The following is an 18,448-nucleotide window of genomic DNA, read 5'->3' as shown; positions in this document are numbered from 1 at the left end:
ATTATTAACTTGTAAAAAAATATTGATTAAAATAATTTTAATGTAAAAAACATGTTGTTTTTTTTGCCTTCGTTTTCCGTGTAAAACCAGATTGATAGTGCTTTTCTTTGAGTCCCATGGGTGGATGATTTGAAATTGCTTGTATTTTGTAATGGATTTGTCGTCATTTCTCAAATTTATAATTCTAAGATCAGAACTTTTTTTATTCTAACTTTCTATAACAAGTTTCAATCTCTTGGATGTACTACAAAAAAGGGCTTTAAAAATGATAGGCGATAGAACTATAATCGAAACATTTACATCGCTAGATCAACGCCGCAATGTTTCATGCCTTTCGTTGTTTTATCGATATTTTTAAGAGCAATATTCTGTCAAACCAGCCAGTTGCATTCCACCCCTTAAACGATTCAGCCGTAATACTCGCACTTCCAGGAATACTCATCAGTTTACCCTTGAGCTCAATTTCGGGCGTACTGTCAAGTTAGTATAGAGATTCTTTCTTAAATCGCCCATCGAGAATGTGGAATGCTTTAGCCAACTCTGTTTGTCCCTCCCATTTCGTTGTTCAGAACTTTAAGACCAATGTGCACCGGTATCTCCTTTTAAATCATCTCCTATTTTCCTAATGATCGCATTGTGATTAAATATAAACATATAAAGAGTACTAATAACCCCTTGAGTGCCTGTAAATTATAAAAAAAAATAAACATTCCTCAAAAATCAGAGAATAGAATTCTTATGATTCGATAATTCACATATGTACATTAGAAGACTTTTAACATTGAAAAATTCGGTTTATTTTTAAGTCTCCTGCGTTGCCAAGATGGACTGATGTCCTTATAATGAGTGTCAAATGTAAGCTTTGAGTTGAAAAATATTAAAAGCCGACTTTTTAAAACTTTTATAAATAAATTAACTAACCTTGAATTGACAGTGTGGAATATTCTCAATTATCAAGACTCTTGTCAATTTAATGATTAAATATTAAATTTCGATATTTATCAACTAACGATTGATAGTTGACGCCACTTAATTTATTTATTTATATTTGACACATTCCACAGGAGCATTGAACAGTTTTTAAAAGCCTTAGAAATATAATCTGAACATTTAATCCATCTGCTACAAAGTCCTATCAAAACAATTGCCCTTAATTACGCAAATGTTAATATGTTTGTATGTATAGTAGTTTTGCTCAATTGGAGTGGTTTATACATTTTTGAAATTATATTTAATGCTTTTCTGGTTAAATATTTTGCATTAAATGCCAAACATAATTTTGATATTTTGATGCATTTTAAAGAAATTATTACTACAAAACTATACAAGTATAAAACTAAAATCTTACATAAGGTAAGTAAGACTGGAATATTAAAGAAGTGTCGGCCTACAAATTTCATTTTAGAGTCGCATAGTGCTGGAAATATGACATAAGACTTCCTTAAAAATTTAATTTTTTGAAAACTTTTGTTTGTTTTATAAAACTATAGCCTAAGGACATCTTATAATTTCCGAATTTTAGTATTAAAGGTCTTGCAAAATTGTTCATGATTTTCTACTACTCAACATTTTAAACACTTTCATGAACTACAAGTTTTCAGAACTCCTAACCAAAACAATTTTCAACAGATTGACAGGAAAAACTCGGAGGTGAATACAATGGGGTGTATTCATAGAGAATTACTAAGATCTAATAAACGCAGCTCTTATTCATCGTCAATTTTCCTGATGTGTTTAGTAAAACCCCAGTTTAAGGTTGTATTCTACTACAATTATATTTCAAATGACAGATCAAAGCAAAAAATACTGTTATATTTTCACACTTGTTGTTTCGTGCTGTCATTCCTCAAATTGGATGTATAATATAACAATAATATTTAAAAAAGTGTGATTGTTTCTTTATCCAAATGATATCATTCCTAAAAATTGATGTCGCTTAATTCAAATAAATTGAACCGTGCTTTGTAATATTTTTCTTTTTCTTTTGCAGTACACCGAATAACTTAAACACCTCTAAGAAATCCATGTTTTCTTCAATTGCGGTATCAATCGACATTTTTATTTGATATAATTTCAGTTTTTAATTAATAAACAAAAATCAAATATGACATTTGGCTGTGATAATAACAACTTAAACACAGCAATTGCGCGCATATTAGGCTTATGTTGGCGAATTTAGCCTTCATGCGGATTGTCGTAATGCGCTCGCTCACACTGTTGAAACTCAAGACTTTTTGCATGAGCCTAGTTCCAACAACAAATCAACACCCAAATAGACGCTTTCTTTGTTCTCGGTAGCAGTCGCCGTAGTTTGCGTTTGCCCGGTCAATCCCATCGCACTTTTTGGATGGCGGTAATATCTGCCTTGCAGCAGTTTAGGGCTTCCGCTAATTGTTCGGCTGCATGTGGTCTGTTAAGGGACCTAACATTCCACGTACATATCCGAAGTTCGTTGTCCTTATTTCGTTTGCGTGGGTTGTCAACAGTGAATCCGTCCGTATCCGAGGCTTGCTGGTGCTTCGAAACTAAAGGTATTTTTTACGTGGCCAGGAAGTCACCCCAATGGCACAACCCCTAACCTGGAGGGCCAGATCCTTAGTATAACTCCAAAAAAGGGGAGCCGGAGAAACCGCTCCTTACAGGCCTGGGTTTCGAATATGTCGAAGAAGTCCTATAAGGTGTTCACTAAGTAGTTCAACCTTACTGGAACTGTAGATGCCACCGTTGATTCGATCTCGAGAATTCGTCCGCTGCCGCCTGGATAAGGAGAGGTGCCTTAGTGGAAACCCTCTCTCGTTTGCTGCCCCCAACAACTTTCCACTGGGGTTGGAACCCAATCTCCAGTTGAGGTACTAGGCACCCGATGTTCACCACGGGGAGATGAGAGTAGGAGTTGATAGATAGAGGTGGGTTTTGAGAAAAACCTGAGGACGCTTGTGTCCTCTTCAATGCACATGTTTACCATTTAAACATCATGTTTATAGTTAAACCACAGATTAAGCCCTAAACTTAGGTATAAATTTATTTATGAATAGCCTAAACTCTGGGCTTGATTAATAACAACTTAGCTTTCCATTTTAGAAGTGTACTATTTAGGCAAAAATCAGTAAATTACAAAACTCCTATATATGTACTTTAATAGCAATTATTATACACATACAATCAAAAATAAAGTGCATTAATGGGTCGAACTTGCTCTTGTATCTGTTTACAAATAGTACTCAAATATAGTATTTAAAAATTTTAAATAAAATCTCGAGTTGGAATTTTTTACGAATGCAATACTTGCCTGTAGTTTATATTATGTCGTAAGTCAAAAAAACATTCGATACAGAAGCTGTTCTGTTGGTTTAGCATAAACCTTTAAAAATAAGAGGATGCGATGCTACCACACTGATAACTTCCTATCCCGTCAGTCGATTTGTGTTGCCTAAAACGTCAAAACATTATTTGTACGAGTGAAATAGTTTAAAGTCAATATCTTTCTTTGTTTTTATAAGTTTTTTAAATTATTTTGTTGGTTTCTAAAAAAAATACCAACAACATTTTGCATATGAAATAGTTTTATTTCAAAATATTTTTTTGTTAAGGAGATCTTTTGCCGTAAGCCAATTTTTAACAATTTTAGTTATGTTTTTGTAGGTTTTTGTTTTTTTTTTTAAACCGTTGGTTCGATTTTCTTCAACATTTTACTGTGTGTTGAAAACAATATTCTTTATAAGACCTTAAATTTGGAAAAGATATTTGAGTCGAAAATCAATTTTACCAACTTTGAATTATTTTTTTTTGTTTAGGTTTTTATTTTTTGTAAAAAAAATGTCAATTCGATTTTTTTTAGTTTTTTGATTAATAAAAACCGTCTGTTTATTTTTTTCACAAAAATATACTTGTTTGGTACCAAGTTAAAATATACATATAATATACAATTTAATTAAAGTCAAAAGTGTTATGGGTTTGTGAGGTATGCCAAAATGTTCACTTTTTTAAATTGTTTTGGAAAAATACCACCCATTTAATTTTTGTAGAGTCCTTTCTGCATCTTTCTGCATTATTATCTATATAACAAAAGTTATTTGAAGTCGATATCTCTACTGATTCCTCAGATATCGAGGGCGAAAAAAGCTTCCCGATCAATTTTCAATTCGATTAATCGGACCGATTACAATAACTTCCTAACTTTCGCAGCCCCAATTTTGAAATAAATTGTTTCCAAAATATTATTGTAAACAGTCACTGCTCTGTATGTATGATAAAACACATTTTTGTTACTTCGAGTTATTTTTCATTATTTCTAAAAAACAATCCCAAAAAGGCCATTATCGATGAAAATCAAGTTCGAAACAAGAAGCATTTAAATTAATGTTAAAAACTTTAACAAATCATTCAACTTAAATCAAATGGGCCCATCATCAGCAGTCTAATTTAATTTATATAATTTTGTCCATTGTTTTCCAATAAATGAAAGTGAAATGCAGAACCTAGCTAAAAGAATTTTTAATAAATTTCCAAACCTTAAAGTTATTCAATTGGATGCTGAACCAAAAACCAAGTGATTTTAGTAGAAAACGCCGACCTAATGGCAAAAGTCACTAAGTGCAGAAAAATTATTGAACTAAATTATATGCAATTTTTCAAGATATTTGTGAAGGTACTGAAGGATATGCCCATATGTATACCTATACATATGTATATGTATATTATGTCTCAAACTCATAAAAATGCATTTTTGAAATAAAAGTTGTGTAGATATTTCAACCAAATTTGTTCAACATTTATTTGTTCATTTCCCAATTTTTTATCTTAATTTCTGCTTATAGTCTGAAAAAAAACCATGATTTTGTGACAAAAAAAGAATATATTTAAACAAATTAGAATAAAATAATTTAAAAACAAACACTGACATCTACTTGCTATAAAAAACACGCGCAGAGCTTTCCAAACTGCATTAGGTTAATCTAAGACACAAACCAAATCATAAATTTGTTTCTAACTGTACACTTCAGACTTACAATCGTTAGCAAAAAACTTATTCAATGTTAAGTATATGCGTTTTTAAATTTTTTTTTCTGTGTATAAAAACAGCTAGTTGACGGTTTTGAAATAAAGTTTGAAAGGTCATAAGTCATAACACACATAATAAAAATAAACAACGAAAAATATCATACCTATGTACCTACTCGTTAGTTCCATATATTGCATATTTTCAAAAAAATTGCTAAAGAAGAAAAATGCTGTAACTTCTCTAAGTACCTACATAGATGTAGTTGTTTAAAAATGATAAATAAAACAAATTTGATTTAGGTTGTTAAAAATATTTCAATTCAAAATTTATTGCTGCTTTATCTTTATTTCTTAAAAATAAATATTTAGCTTGTAGTTATAGTTTTTTATTTATTTTGAAATTTATTTATTCAAAAAGTTCATTAGAACTAGTTACAGTTATTTCGTCAATTAAATCGACATCAATAATATTGTATAATAATTAATCATCTAATACCTACATTTGTCTTTTTTTTTAATATGTATTTGTTTTGTTTCTTTTGTTTAGTTTGTATTTATAAAATGAGTATAGAAACTTAATGGACGTTATATTATTGTTAAATAATTATTACAAACTCTGAAACACTTATAAATTCATAACAATGCATTCTTAGTTTTATTTGCTTTGTGCGGCAGCAAGTTTAAATTAACACATTTTGTTTGTTTTGTTTTGTTTTACTTGATGAACAAAATTTGTTAGCAACAAATTAAATTTGTTAAAATAAGTACAAGCTACATTAACTTAACAATATTATAATAATATGTATAGACTTATGTTAAGTAAATCAAAAAGTGATGTAATGTCTTTAACCAATAAAACATATTTTATTCAACAATAATTTTAACATTTAATAAAATTTATATTTTGGATGAACAACCTATTATTAAAAAAAAAAGGATTGCACTAAGATAAAATTTTAATTTATTCATATAAATATATAAATATTTATGTATAAAAGAAAATTCATAAAAATTGGCAAGGATTTAGATTATTCATACAATCTACGATTGTTTTTTTATTTTTATTTTCATCATGCGCATAGTCCTTAAATAATCTCTTATTTTTGTTTTAGTTTGACAATAATTGATGATAGCAAGTTATACATACATACATTTTACATAATATAATATTTATTTCTGGCTTACTTCCTTTTTGTTTTTTGTTTTTTATAAGTTAGGGATGATATTTTGTGATTATTTGAATGCGTAGATTAAACCAAAATGGGTCACATAATAACTGATGATATAAGATTACATTAATATCTTGAGTTTATTGGCAGGATTAAGGTAACTAAAGTATTTAAATGAGAAATGAATAAAAACAATGTATAAATGTTAGTTGACGATTTTTAGCGGGAAGGCAGACGCCTTATTCATCATTCAGCCGACAGTTCGTCAATTCGACAACGTACTGCATGCTCTACAACTTCGAGACTAGGATAGTCGAGTTCCTTAACGAGGCAGAGTGTTGCTGATAGCAAGTTAGAACTCTAGAAAAAATAAGTACAAATTAATTAATCAATAATAGATACGTAGATAGATATATTTATACATATTAAACAAAAAAGATAATTACATTTTATATAAGGATCAAAACGGGTGACAGAAAATTGTTTAAAAAAAATCGACATAGAACACATTGTGAAAAAAAGTTTAAACACTGTGTTCAGCTTGGGTGCATTGTGTGCAAAATTTAAAGATACTAGAAAACCCTTATTTTTGTCGCCCTATAAAATTGACGTAAGTGATTCTCCGACTGTCATACCTCTACATATACATTTAATTTTTTTTTTCAAAATATCTGTTTCATAAGTATGAAATTTTTAGAAGGTCTTTTTAAGTATAAATAAATAAATATCGACCCAACCCGTCAATAGTTGGTGTTATTTCGAGAGGAATAAATCTAAGGTAGTGACGTCTTCTGAGAACAAAATATCGCATTAAAAAAGCTTTTAAAACAAAAACATATAAATAAAACTCAAACAACAAACAAATATGATTTGTTTGAAATTTTACAGTCAGCTCAAGATATTCCTTTAGGTATGAGAATTGAATTAGGTATGTATCTATACTTTTATGTACTTTTATGAAATAAAAGTCAGTTTTACATCAATTTCAACTTACCCTGTTGATTGGACGCCTGTGATACGAATAATGATTGAGAACTGCTGTAGATACTACGCTCGCCGAATCATTGAATCTTCCCTCCGGTCGTCTGCTATAAAATATAAAATCGAAAGCAAAATCAAAATCAAAAAAACAATCAATCAATATTATTTAATATTTCTTTTTTAATTGATTCATATCACTCACCTCGCTGTTCGCGGTCTCTCCTCACGATCTTCCCAGTCTCCATTTTCTCGTACATTTCCATTTCTATAATTATACCTATCGGAGATTTCTCTATCAGCAGCACCTGCACTTCGTCTTTCCATGGGATGGCCCCTTGGCACTACACCGTTTGTATATTGATTATTATGTTGTTGATGTTCTTCCCATTCTGTCAAATCAGTCTGACTGTGTCGATAGTGAGCAGGATAGGATGGTCGATCTGATTGATAGTATTCCTATTAAAAACGAACAAAAACAATATATGAACAATCGTTTCTAGCTGCAGCTTTTATTGAGATTAATATCATGCTCTTTAAGTGTTTTTTATTAAAATGTGAAAGCATTTATTTTCACCTTCATAGAATGGGTTGATATGCTGGGCGGAATTGGGCCTCTTTCTCGATATCCTCCCAATGGACTTTCTTGGTCAGAACCAGGTGACCTTTGCTGTTTTAGTTTTTTTGTGTTTGTTTTTGATTTGGTTTGGTTTGCAATAAACCATCAAGCCAGATGATGATTATGATGATGGTTGTAAATTTTAGCATAATTAGTTAAGAGAAACAAAGCAGTGATATTTTAGAAATAGAATAAAAATAACCATCAAATAATTTTGTTTTGGTTAGGAATATTAAATTAGATACTTAAGCCCAACCCCATTTGCGTGCATATTGGTTGTTATCGGGTATGGGTTTGTCATGGTTTGTATATTTTAAGTTTGTTGGTTATGAAAGAGGATTTCTGATTTTTGTATATCAAAATTATCAATATTTTTGCGTGCAGAGAAACTTAACTACCAAAAAAGTAATATTTTATCGGTAATTGTTTTGGCTTATAGCATAAATGTATTTCTAGGATTGAGTTAATAAAGAAAATGCAAAATTCGGAAAATCAGAACAAAATTGGTTGCCTTATACAATATACATGCCCCATGCCACTTGAATGCAGAACATATTGGTACAAATGTGTATTTATTAGGCAGAGTTTATTTTACCCTTTGCTGAAAGAATATTAGACTAAGCTAAATACATAAATGAACATAATATTATTCAAAATATATTAAACATGCGACAATTATGGAATATCTAGGTTCAGGAAGCAATTGGGTAGTAAATGTCATCGAGAAGAAAACGGTTATGTAGCAAAAACAAATTAAGAAAATCTATGTAGATTTAATTTTGTCCATTTTTCCCAGCACTTTCGGATTTAGGACAAAATGAGGGTCTTAGCTCAGTCTATTACGAAAAGTAGCTAACTACACTTTAAATTTTTTCTAAAAATGTAAAATTGTGAGTTTTGATTATAGCCTTAGATTAAATAATTCTTCAAAAACATAAACACAACAAATATCCTTTCAAATGTAATAAACCTAATTATACAATTTATTTACTTCCCATAGAAAGTTATTGTAATGGGTCCGATTTGTCAAATTGACATTTTTGACATTTCATGAGGTTTCAAGGTCCCTAGACTCGAAATAAAAGATTTTTAGAAAGATATCTGTGCGTGCGTGTGTACGTACTTTTGTAGGTCCGTACGTTCGTGACTTTGTCGTCGTCTATACCTCAAGAACCAGAAGAGATATCGACTTTAAATAATTTTTTTTATACAGATAATAAGGCAGAAAGACGCAGAAAGGGCTCTCAAGGAAATTGCGAGGGTGTTTTTTTACTATAGCAGCTTAAAAAAAGGTGAACATTTTGGTTAACCCTAAATGTGTCACGAACCAATGACGGTAGAGACTTGAATTAAATTTTATATAACATATTGTAACGTGATACATTAGTTGACATGTCAACTACAGAGCTTCGTTCTTTAGCCGTACTATGCAAATGTGGAAGCTTGCCACACTCCGTCTTTCCCAGCCATTGCAAACTTCAAGAATTCAAAAGCAATGTGTAGTGTGTACCGACACCTCCTTTCAACCCATCTCTCCCTTTCCTAGTGCTCACACTGTGTCTACATAATAAGGGTAGTATTATCCCCTTGAATGTGCGCTTATTATAAAAAAAAGAGGCTGGGATGTGTTAGGCTCGAGGGTATATTGATGAGCATTCCTAGAAGCGCGAGTATTGCGGTTAAACAGTTTAAGGGGAGGAATGCAACTGACCATTAAAATAACGGTAAAAGAGGGTGAGACAAGAAAAATTTCGACAATGTTCAAGCGACGTAAATGATTTTATGATGGTAAAATCACCAATCAATCTAAATGCTCTACGTTCAATACTGTCCCCAAGAGACTTAAGTAAGTTGCAGGGGCACCAGCCCAGAGATGGGAGTTATTCTCAAGATTTGGACGTATATAAGTCTAGTAGATAACAGCCAGATCAGAGGGGGAGAAAAACCAAATGCATCGCCTTAGAAAACTCAAACACCTCACGGCATTTTTGGCGACATCGCGTATGAGATCGTTCCACAAAAGGTGGTTGGTGATACACATACCGAGAATATCGAGATGTTCAGTCTCCTCGATGCAAGTGTCATTCATGGATAATGGCGAGGGGTGTATATCTTGCTTTAACGATACAAGACAGCATTAGGTTTTCGAAGCATTAAATTCCACTCGGTTTCTTATTCCCCATTGTACAATGCTGTTAAGATCGTAATTTAATGAGCTTATCATATTTTGTCGTTGCAGTTCCGCATCCGAAGAAGAGGTATGTGAATCTGAAAACGAATATGAAAAGCTAAGAGTACTTTCGTCAGCGAAAAAATGTATTGGGTTAGAAGTTGCAAACAGGAGATCATTAATAAAAATGAGAAACAGTGTTTGAGATAGAACAGAGTCCTGAGGCACACCAGCATTAACTTTGTGGTTTTCAGACTTGCATCCATTCAATACAACTTCTATTGAAAGATTCGAAAGGTAATTACTAATCCAATGAAGGAGGGATTCATTAAAACCGGAAGCAGGCATTTTCCATAAGAGAGCCTGATGTCAAACCCTATCAAATGCTTTTGAAATATCAAGTGCAATACTCTTACTTTCTACAAAACGATGTAAAGATTTGTTCCACTTTTCGGTGAGATAAACCAGTGGACCTATTTCTACGAAAGCCGTATTTCCGGTCATTAAGAAGCTTTCGATCTTCGAGATAATTCTTGAGCTGATCATTAATCAGCGTTTTCATGGCCTTGGAAAGAAGGGACGTAAGTGCAATCGGTCGGTAATTAGACGGTGAAGAAGATTCACCTTTTTTGGGAATAGGCTGAACAAATTTCCTAAGGCCTAGTACAGATGAAAAAGCTTTTGCAGTGGTTTTGCCAGCGTTGAAGAACACCTCTTCAGAACAATAGTGGGGATACCATCCGGACCAGCACTTTATAAAAATAGCTATAAGCTTTTGAATGATGGTTCAATTTTTGTTGTTGTTTTGGTTGTTTTAAAGCAACAATTTCAATTTCTGTTATCTACACCTTCCCCATCGACCACCCTTTAAAATTTTATTTTACAAAATGCCAATAGATGGATTTAGGGGGACATCCTGCGTCGATTTCAATCATAAAATTTAATAAACCTTTGCCCCTATCTTTTTAAGACTAAAGTCAATTTTGTTTAATATTTATTAAATTAAGTAGTTTTGCGTGTGGAGGGATGGATTAGCAAAATTAACTTGAGGGTTTTTTGTCAAATTTTAGGCTAGTTACAAAAATTAACGCTTTTTTTCAATTTTTGCGCTTAAATTAGAGTTCAAAAAATCACTAAGTGCGTCCTAGTTCTGTTTCTATATTTAAGACATCATATTCAATTATCAGTTGACTGAAATATCAGCCCTATTCTTCTATTCATCAGGGGAAATTTTTCTTGAATTTTCACTAATCACAATTCTTGTATTCATTCTAAAAAAATCAGATCCGCATTAGAAATGTAGCGGATTTTTATTTGATGTCTGGTTTGTTAATTTTTGTTAGCAAAATGTAAGTAAAAACTAATTTATTGCTTAGTTAGAATTAAACAATAATTTCTGTAATGAAATAAAGTACAGCACAGATATTGGAACCCGACGACCTCAGAAAATTTTGGAATAGCCTTAAAGACAGACTGAACCTGAGATTCTAAAGAATCTTTCAATCTTTAAAAAAAAATTATAAACCAAAACACATTTTAACAATATTGTAATATTTTTGATAAAAAAGAATTAGAGAAAAATATTGTATTAATAATGAGACATTTTACTAAAATCGATTTCACATCCAAGCTACAATTTTAAATATCATTCCAAACAAGTGCATTCATTCAACAACGTCAGTCTTTAAAATATTTAACAATAATTGTGTGTTTTTTCTGAAACAACAAAAGGTGTGTACTTTAAAATGTTCCTATTTGCTCAATATGTAAGTAATATTCATTTCCTACTTAGCTTTGTTAAGAATTAATGCGACTATGTGCTTTGTAATCGTGTAAAATAAAGTAAAATTTTAAAAACAAACAAAAATTGCTCCACCATGCAAAAAGTGTTTTTTGTTTTGTTTTGTTTTTCTTTTTGTTAAATGATACGACAAATTAACAATAATAAGCGAAGTTATTACGCAAACTACAACAACAAAGCAATTGTAATATTAAAAAAAAAAAAAGTTATAAAAAATAAAAGCAATAAATTTTCTTTTATTTCTTACATCATATTGCGTGTAAGATAGACGATTTTCTCTAGACTGGTTGTACTTTGGAGATGGCGGATGAGCTTGTTCCGGTGGTGAATAATCCTGATGATTTGTTGGTGAACGCTAAAAATTTTTATTTGATATTTTGTGATTTTTTTTTGTTGAGTCTTGTATTAGTTTAAGAGTTCATAGCTATTTTTAAATGAATATAAAAGGTAAACTAGGTAGGCCTAGGGTGTATTTAAAAGGGTCGATAAGTCTCGCTTCGCTGAGCACAAAGCCATTGTCAATTGGCTTAAGGGAAATATATGGCTTCTAGAACTTCCGATTTAAATCATTCAATGTTTTCTTCTCTGAATGTCAATTTAATTGGGTTGAATTTTCAATAAAAACTTTTTTTCTTTCATTAATTCAAGCATTTTTGAGGCATTTTTGTTTAAATTTTCCAGACATTAATATGTTTTAAATCAAAATTCAAAAAGTCGTAAATCTGTTGCATAACCTTCTGCAACAGAGAGCTTCTGAATTAGTATTCACCGAAGCAAGACTCATTCGGCAACAACAATTACACTTATTGGTTACACTTTACACTTCAAAATAGCTTTGGGTTCTTGGGATATTTCAGGCAGATTTTTGTTTTAATATGGCTACAGGCAGAAATCATCAAGGCACATTTTAATCGAGGTTAACGCAACTACTTTCTATACTTGTTTAAACATTAGAAATTACATGGGAATAAAAATACAAAAACAAAACAAAAATTCGGGAAAACTACGTAATTACTTATATGTTTTATACCTGAAGTGGAGATGATGGGACAGAGCCTGGGATATTTGTTTCACTTAGGCTTTCCTCAGTATTATCAGGGCTTACATGTTGTGAGTTCTGTTAGTTGTTGATGATTGATTGTTTTTGTTAAGTCAAAGATAAAAACATTTAGCATGATGTTAATATTTTGAAAGTGGACATTTTTAAGCAATTAATTGTTAAAATATATTTATTCCTAGCACCTTAGTGAGATAACAAAAGGGTTATAGTTAGATTTTAAGAACACTTCATACCAAAGTAGAGATATTCGAAGAATATTTTATGTACCTCTTTAATTGGACTTGAACTTCGTCTTTGTTGTGTAGCATATTGTTGTTGTTGCTGTTGTTGATGTGAATATTGTTGTTGAGATTGCTGTTGTTGTTGCTGGTAGTGTTGCTGTTGTGATTGCTGTTGTTGTGATTGATGTTGTTGTTGTTGCTGGTGGTGTACTTTTTGTTGTTGTTGCTGCTGAGGATGACTTGAAGGTTGTGGAGGTGATTCATAAGAATCATCTTCCTCTTCTTCTACTTGAGCAGGTGCACCATTTAAAGCTTCTTCGACTTCTTCAGGTGTCACTTCAACATTGTCCAATTTTTTTAGATTTGGTAATGCTCGCAGAACAACCGCTCGATAACTAAAAATATAAACAAAAATATTTAATATTCTTGAAGATAAAATTAAAAAAAAAAGGGTTTATTATTATTACCTTGGGCCAACACTATCACAGCAGGGATTTTCTTCGAGCCATAAATATTTAAGTCTTGGAAGATTTTGCAGATATACTATTTCACTAATGTCTTGAATATTATTTTTACGTAAATATAGTTCCTGAAGGTTTCGACAGTCTTCAAAATGTTGCAAGCTGTTTATTTTATTGACACTGCAAAGAAAATAAATACAATTAAAATAGAGCCGAGTTTTAAGGATATTTAACAGTTTATTAACGTAAGAAACGGAACAATATTTTAAATAATAAAATTACTAAATCAATGGTTTTATTCTGAATTTTTGTTTAGGGTCGTTAGTTCAGGCATTTTGTTTCTTATATGAACATTATTCTGTAGTGTACTTTACAGCCTTAAAAAATATACAGTCAAACTTCCCTATAGCGAATTTTCACGGGACCAGAAAATTATTTCGTTATATAGAAAATTCGGTCTACAGAAATGTTTTGTCTTTACTTAAATTTAAAAAATTCAGTGTTTTTGTTAGGATAACATTTTTCCATTTTTTTTCAACAAAATAGTCTAATAAGTTGACAGATTCAAATAAATTAGTCGGTACGTTACTTTTCATCTCCAGACAGGTTCAAAATACGTCAATAGCAATATGTATCTGTTATTTTAGTCAATCGTTCTTCAACTTAATGCTACTTCGAGACATTTTCAATTATATTCACTGAAGCCTGAACATAGGTTAGGTTAGGTTAAAGTGGCTGTCCAATATGGAAACGGACACACTTAGGCCAGTTTAATGGCCCACATACCGCATGAATCTTGAGGCTTCCTTCTAAGCTCTTAGATCGTCTTCCCCGTCCATACAGCTTCTGCAAAAGTCATTTGAGAATACGGCTAGTTGCGTGGCGTGCTTTCCTATTAGACAATGTCCGGTTATGACACCAATTATCGAGCTTATACACTGCCAATCACTAGGATGAGGCCACATATTTTTCAACCGATTTTCGTTCTTTATACCTGCTGGAAATTTCGTACCAATAAAAATTTACTACATTTGAGTAGGTAGATATTTTCTTTAAAAAAAGTTATAAAATTAAGGGGTTAAATAGAAAAAACAGTTGGAATTTCCCTACATTAATTAAAGAGCTACTTAAAAACAGTATGAAAAAGTGGGTCACTTGGATGAGGCCACATGAAAAATCTTATAAAATATCAAAAAAATGAAAGAAATGTTTACAGTTTTTGGTTTTTAAACATTTATTTATTAAGTTTTTCTCAATTAATAATGAGTATGCCCCCCATTTTTCGATATGACCTCTATTAGACGGTTTGGAATGGAATCATAAAGTTTTTTTAAATAGTCAAGTGAAATCTCGTCCCAGGCATCACGGATAGCTTTAATTAAGGAGTCCTTGTCTTCAAATTGTCTACCGCCTTCATAAACTTTTCGAGATAGCCATGCCCATACGTTTTCGATTATGTTCAAGTCCGGTGAATAGGGTGGCCATGGCAAAAGCTCTCTTTTATGATAAAATCCAGCTTTTGACAACCCTGGAAGTGTGGATGGGGGCATTGTCTTGTTGGAAAATCCAAGGCAGGTCCAAAAATATTTTTCATCTTCGGAAATGAGCGTTCCAACAAGTATTTGTAGCTGTTTCCGTTCATTGTTGGAGAAAGAAACTCCAATTCGATTTTGCCATAGTAGGTGATAGCTCCCCACACCATAACACCTGATGTACGGCTGTAATGTCTTCCCAAAATTAGTTTCTCTTTTCTTAAATCATGGAAATAAAAGTTGTAACCATCGGGGCCGTCAAGGCTAAACTTTTTTTCATCCGAAAAGACGACGCGTTTCCATTGACTGCTCCAAGAGACATGTTCTGTTGCAAAGTTAATTCGCAGCTCCTTGTGTACTTGCTTTAGAACAGGTTTCTTTTTGAGTTTTCTTCTCTGGATAGTACCATCTTTTCTTATTATCCTTCGGACTGTCGAAATACTGGCTGATACTCCGCTTTTGGACCTTATTTTAGTAGCTGATTGAGTAGAATTTGAAGCAATACGTAAAATTAACCGCTTTTCTCGGGATGTTGTTGCTTGGGCTGTGTGTCCTTTTTGGTTTTTTCCATAGTTTTGAGGATCAGCAAGATAGTTGTTTACAACTGTCTTACTTCTGTTCAGCTTCCTTGCTATTTCTGGGCTTGAGAGTCCCATTTCCTTGAAAGCATCGATTTGTCCTCTTTCTGCTACTGTCAACGTCTTTCCGGAACCCATTTGTAGTTGAAGTTATTTGTAAAACGTTCTTAAATATTGTAACCCAAATTTTGAAAAAAATTACTAATCTGAACTTCTACAACGAAATATTCGCAATGGCCTCATCCTAGTGATTCACTTTTTTATATCCTTTTTAGGTAGCTCATTCATTAATATAGGGCAATTCCAACGGTCTTTTCTAATTAAATCTATAATTGTATCACTTTGTTTTAAGAAAATATGTACCTACTCTCATGTAGTAAAATTTTTCGGGTTAAACAAATTCCAACAGGTATCGGGCCGAAAATCGGTTGAAAAATATGTGGCCTCATACTAGTGATTGGCAGTGTATATGCGATCTGTTTAGAGATAGCAAGCACCTTCAACGTTTTAAATCTAGTGTTAACCAGATGTTTTTTGATTTTGTTTCACCTGGTGCATGCCCTCTTCACAGCGTCTTGCATTAGCAACAGTTTACAAGTAGCAATTGGTATGCCAGTATGTGCCAAACGTGGTAGCATGGGCTGCACTGTACCGTTCCTGGCGGGTTAATCTGCCTTACAGTTACCTGGAATGTCTCTGTGGCCCGGCACGCAGCAAGGGTGAATATCAAACTATTTTGCCATCTCCATTAGAGATGATCGACAGTTATGAACTGTTGTAAAGTTTGTAGAGACAGCCTGAACATAGAATGGTGGATTTAAAATCTTGGGGAAATACCCTTATAAGTTTTTTTTTCTCTGCATGCTGTTGAAAAAATTCGTTATGTGGAAACAAAAACGTATAAGATTTGGACTTCCAGCAACACAATTTGTTCGTTGTAGACAAAAATTCGCTTTATGGAAATTCGTTATAAGGAGATCAAAACACACCAAAAAAGTAACCAAAAAGACGAGTACTCAAAATCAATTTGTAATAGAGAGATCTTCGTTATGTAGAAGTTCGTTATAGGGAAGTTTTACTGTATCATGAACCTCGGGCAAATTGTCAACTGAACAAATCAAAGATCTCTACTCGTATGCCCTTTTACATGGTTCCGTAATTGTTTAGAATGGATCAGTACTTTTTCGATATTCAAGATATAGTGCTTATTTTCTAGGTTATTAAGAGCACTAGACATATAGACATATGTATAAAGCGACTCTAATTATTTCGTTTTGGTTGAACAATTTGCAATGAGAATTGTCAAAACAATGGTAAAATTGTCTCGTGCTTTTAATAATATATAGAAATAAAAGTACCAGATGCCTTGTTTTTCTTTTTTTCGAAAGTCTTAGTCTTTTTCGGTAACAAAAGAGATGTTTTTTTTAAAGATAACGTCGCAAATTTTTTAGTATTTTTGTAAACGTTTGGTAGCTCTATGGATATTACGACTGTCATTTACGAATGAGCAACTTAGCAACTACATGTTGAACTTTATATAATTTGTTTGTTTTTCTTATTTTAGTAGATTTAGCAGAACTTAAAACACTCTATTCGATCGAATTCTTTTACCTGCTTCAGATTAAGGAGACTTGACTGTTAATCACATCGAATTTATTTATATTGCTTTCGAAAGCCCACTCAATTATATTTAACACCATCATCCCACTTTCATAGAACTGATATCTGTCTAACCGTATTATTCACCTACTTAACCTTAACTTCCCAAATAAAGCAAAAGATTAACAATTTCCTCGAGATACTAATTAAGTATCAAGTGAAGGCCTTAAACTTGATTGTAGCCTTAAGCGATTATGTTTAATCAGCACCTTATAAAATACACAACAAAAAACATAACAAAACAAAACACTTCTAATCCATTACAATATTTTATTTTGCAAGGTGACATAGGAACACAATCTACATATTATTATATTCTTTTAAAACTCTTCCATATTATAGACTTTTTGTCAAGTATTATTTTGAACAGACAAAAACCAAGGTGTGTATGTGACATGAGTGAAGTATATCATAAATCCAATGTCAAGTCATGACATAATCTCCTCCATTTGGATATATTTTAATTTCCCATTTGACAAATAAATAATTTGTTATTCTTTAATATTTTAAATGCAAAGGTGGAGTCATTTAAATTTAATTTAAAATTTCCTTCTGTGACAAAAAGAAATTCTTTCGCAATGCAAATAAACGATGATAAAAAATAGAATAAACAACAAAATAAAAATAAAAAACAAAACAAGAAAAATTTACCACATGGTGTGAAATAGTTTCTTCGTTTAATTTAAAATTAGAACAAAACGATTAAGGTCTATTTTATTTCTTGACGGATAAATTCCAGAGCCTATCAATGCTATTTGCCATCCCATCGCATAAGAATTAAATAATCTTACTTAATTTAGGTGCAATCGATTGAACAATCGCAAACTATTTTTAAAATCCGTTGACACAATCGATAGTGCCAATGAAATTTTGAAGTGCAATCCTCTAAGCATTCCTTCATTGGTTCATTTGGTATTTCAATAAATTATTATTTCTACGTTTACGTTTGTGAGTCTATATTCTATTCTGTAGACGACGACAGCGACTATCATGGATAGGAGAATTCACAGTTGTAGTCATATAATTAACCCACGAAACCATTCTTTTCAATAATATTTAAAAAAAATGCTTATACGTATTTCGAATAGAACTATGATTTTCAAAATAAATTTGCAAGATTTGAAAGCGTTGTTCAAGACTTCAGTCTATTTATGTTGAAATGCATAAGGAAATTGAAAGCAAGGCAAAGTTCTAGCATC

General features: G+C 31.8%; 1 protein-coding gene across 9 annotated transcripts in view; it reads right to left on the bottom strand.

Annotated features, from left to right (window-relative positions):
* Window positions 1-5,291: 5,291 nt before the first annotated feature.
* LOC129945422 (probable basic-leucine zipper transcription factor R) overlaps window positions 5,292-18,448 on the bottom strand; it is a 34,121-nt gene continuing 20,964 nt past the window's right edge. The window contains exons 3-10 of one of the 9 annotated variants that reach the window (XM_056055167.1): window positions 13,487-13,660; window positions 13,066-13,414; window positions 12,769-12,855; window positions 11,986-12,093; window positions 7,726-7,818; window positions 7,354-7,607; window positions 7,165-7,255; window positions 5,292-6,530 (exon numbers count right to left, since the gene is read on the bottom strand). In XM_056055167.1, coding sequence (XP_055911142.1) covers window positions 6,417-6,530; window positions 7,165-7,255; window positions 7,354-7,607; window positions 7,726-7,818; window positions 11,986-12,093; window positions 12,769-12,855; window positions 13,066-13,414; window positions 13,487-13,660 — 1,270 coding nt within the window. In that variant the 3' untranslated portion in view covers window positions 5,292-6,416. Of the gene's footprint in view, window positions 6,531-7,164; window positions 7,259-7,353; window positions 7,608-7,725; window positions 7,819-11,985; window positions 12,094-12,768; window positions 12,856-13,065; window positions 13,415-13,486; window positions 13,661-18,448 lie in introns of all 9 variants that reach the window. The other 8 variants (XM_056055166.1, XM_056055170.1, XM_056055171.1 and 5 more) reach the window with 8 other exon arrangements.

Source organism: Eupeodes corollae, chromosome 2 (assembly GCF_945859685.1).
Source record: "Eupeodes corollae chromosome 2, idEupCoro1.1, whole genome shotgun sequence".
Taxonomy (NCBI): Eukaryota; Metazoa; Arthropoda; class Insecta; order Diptera; family Syrphidae; genus Eupeodes; species Eupeodes corollae.
This window is presented reverse-complemented; position numbering and strand designations above follow the sequence as displayed.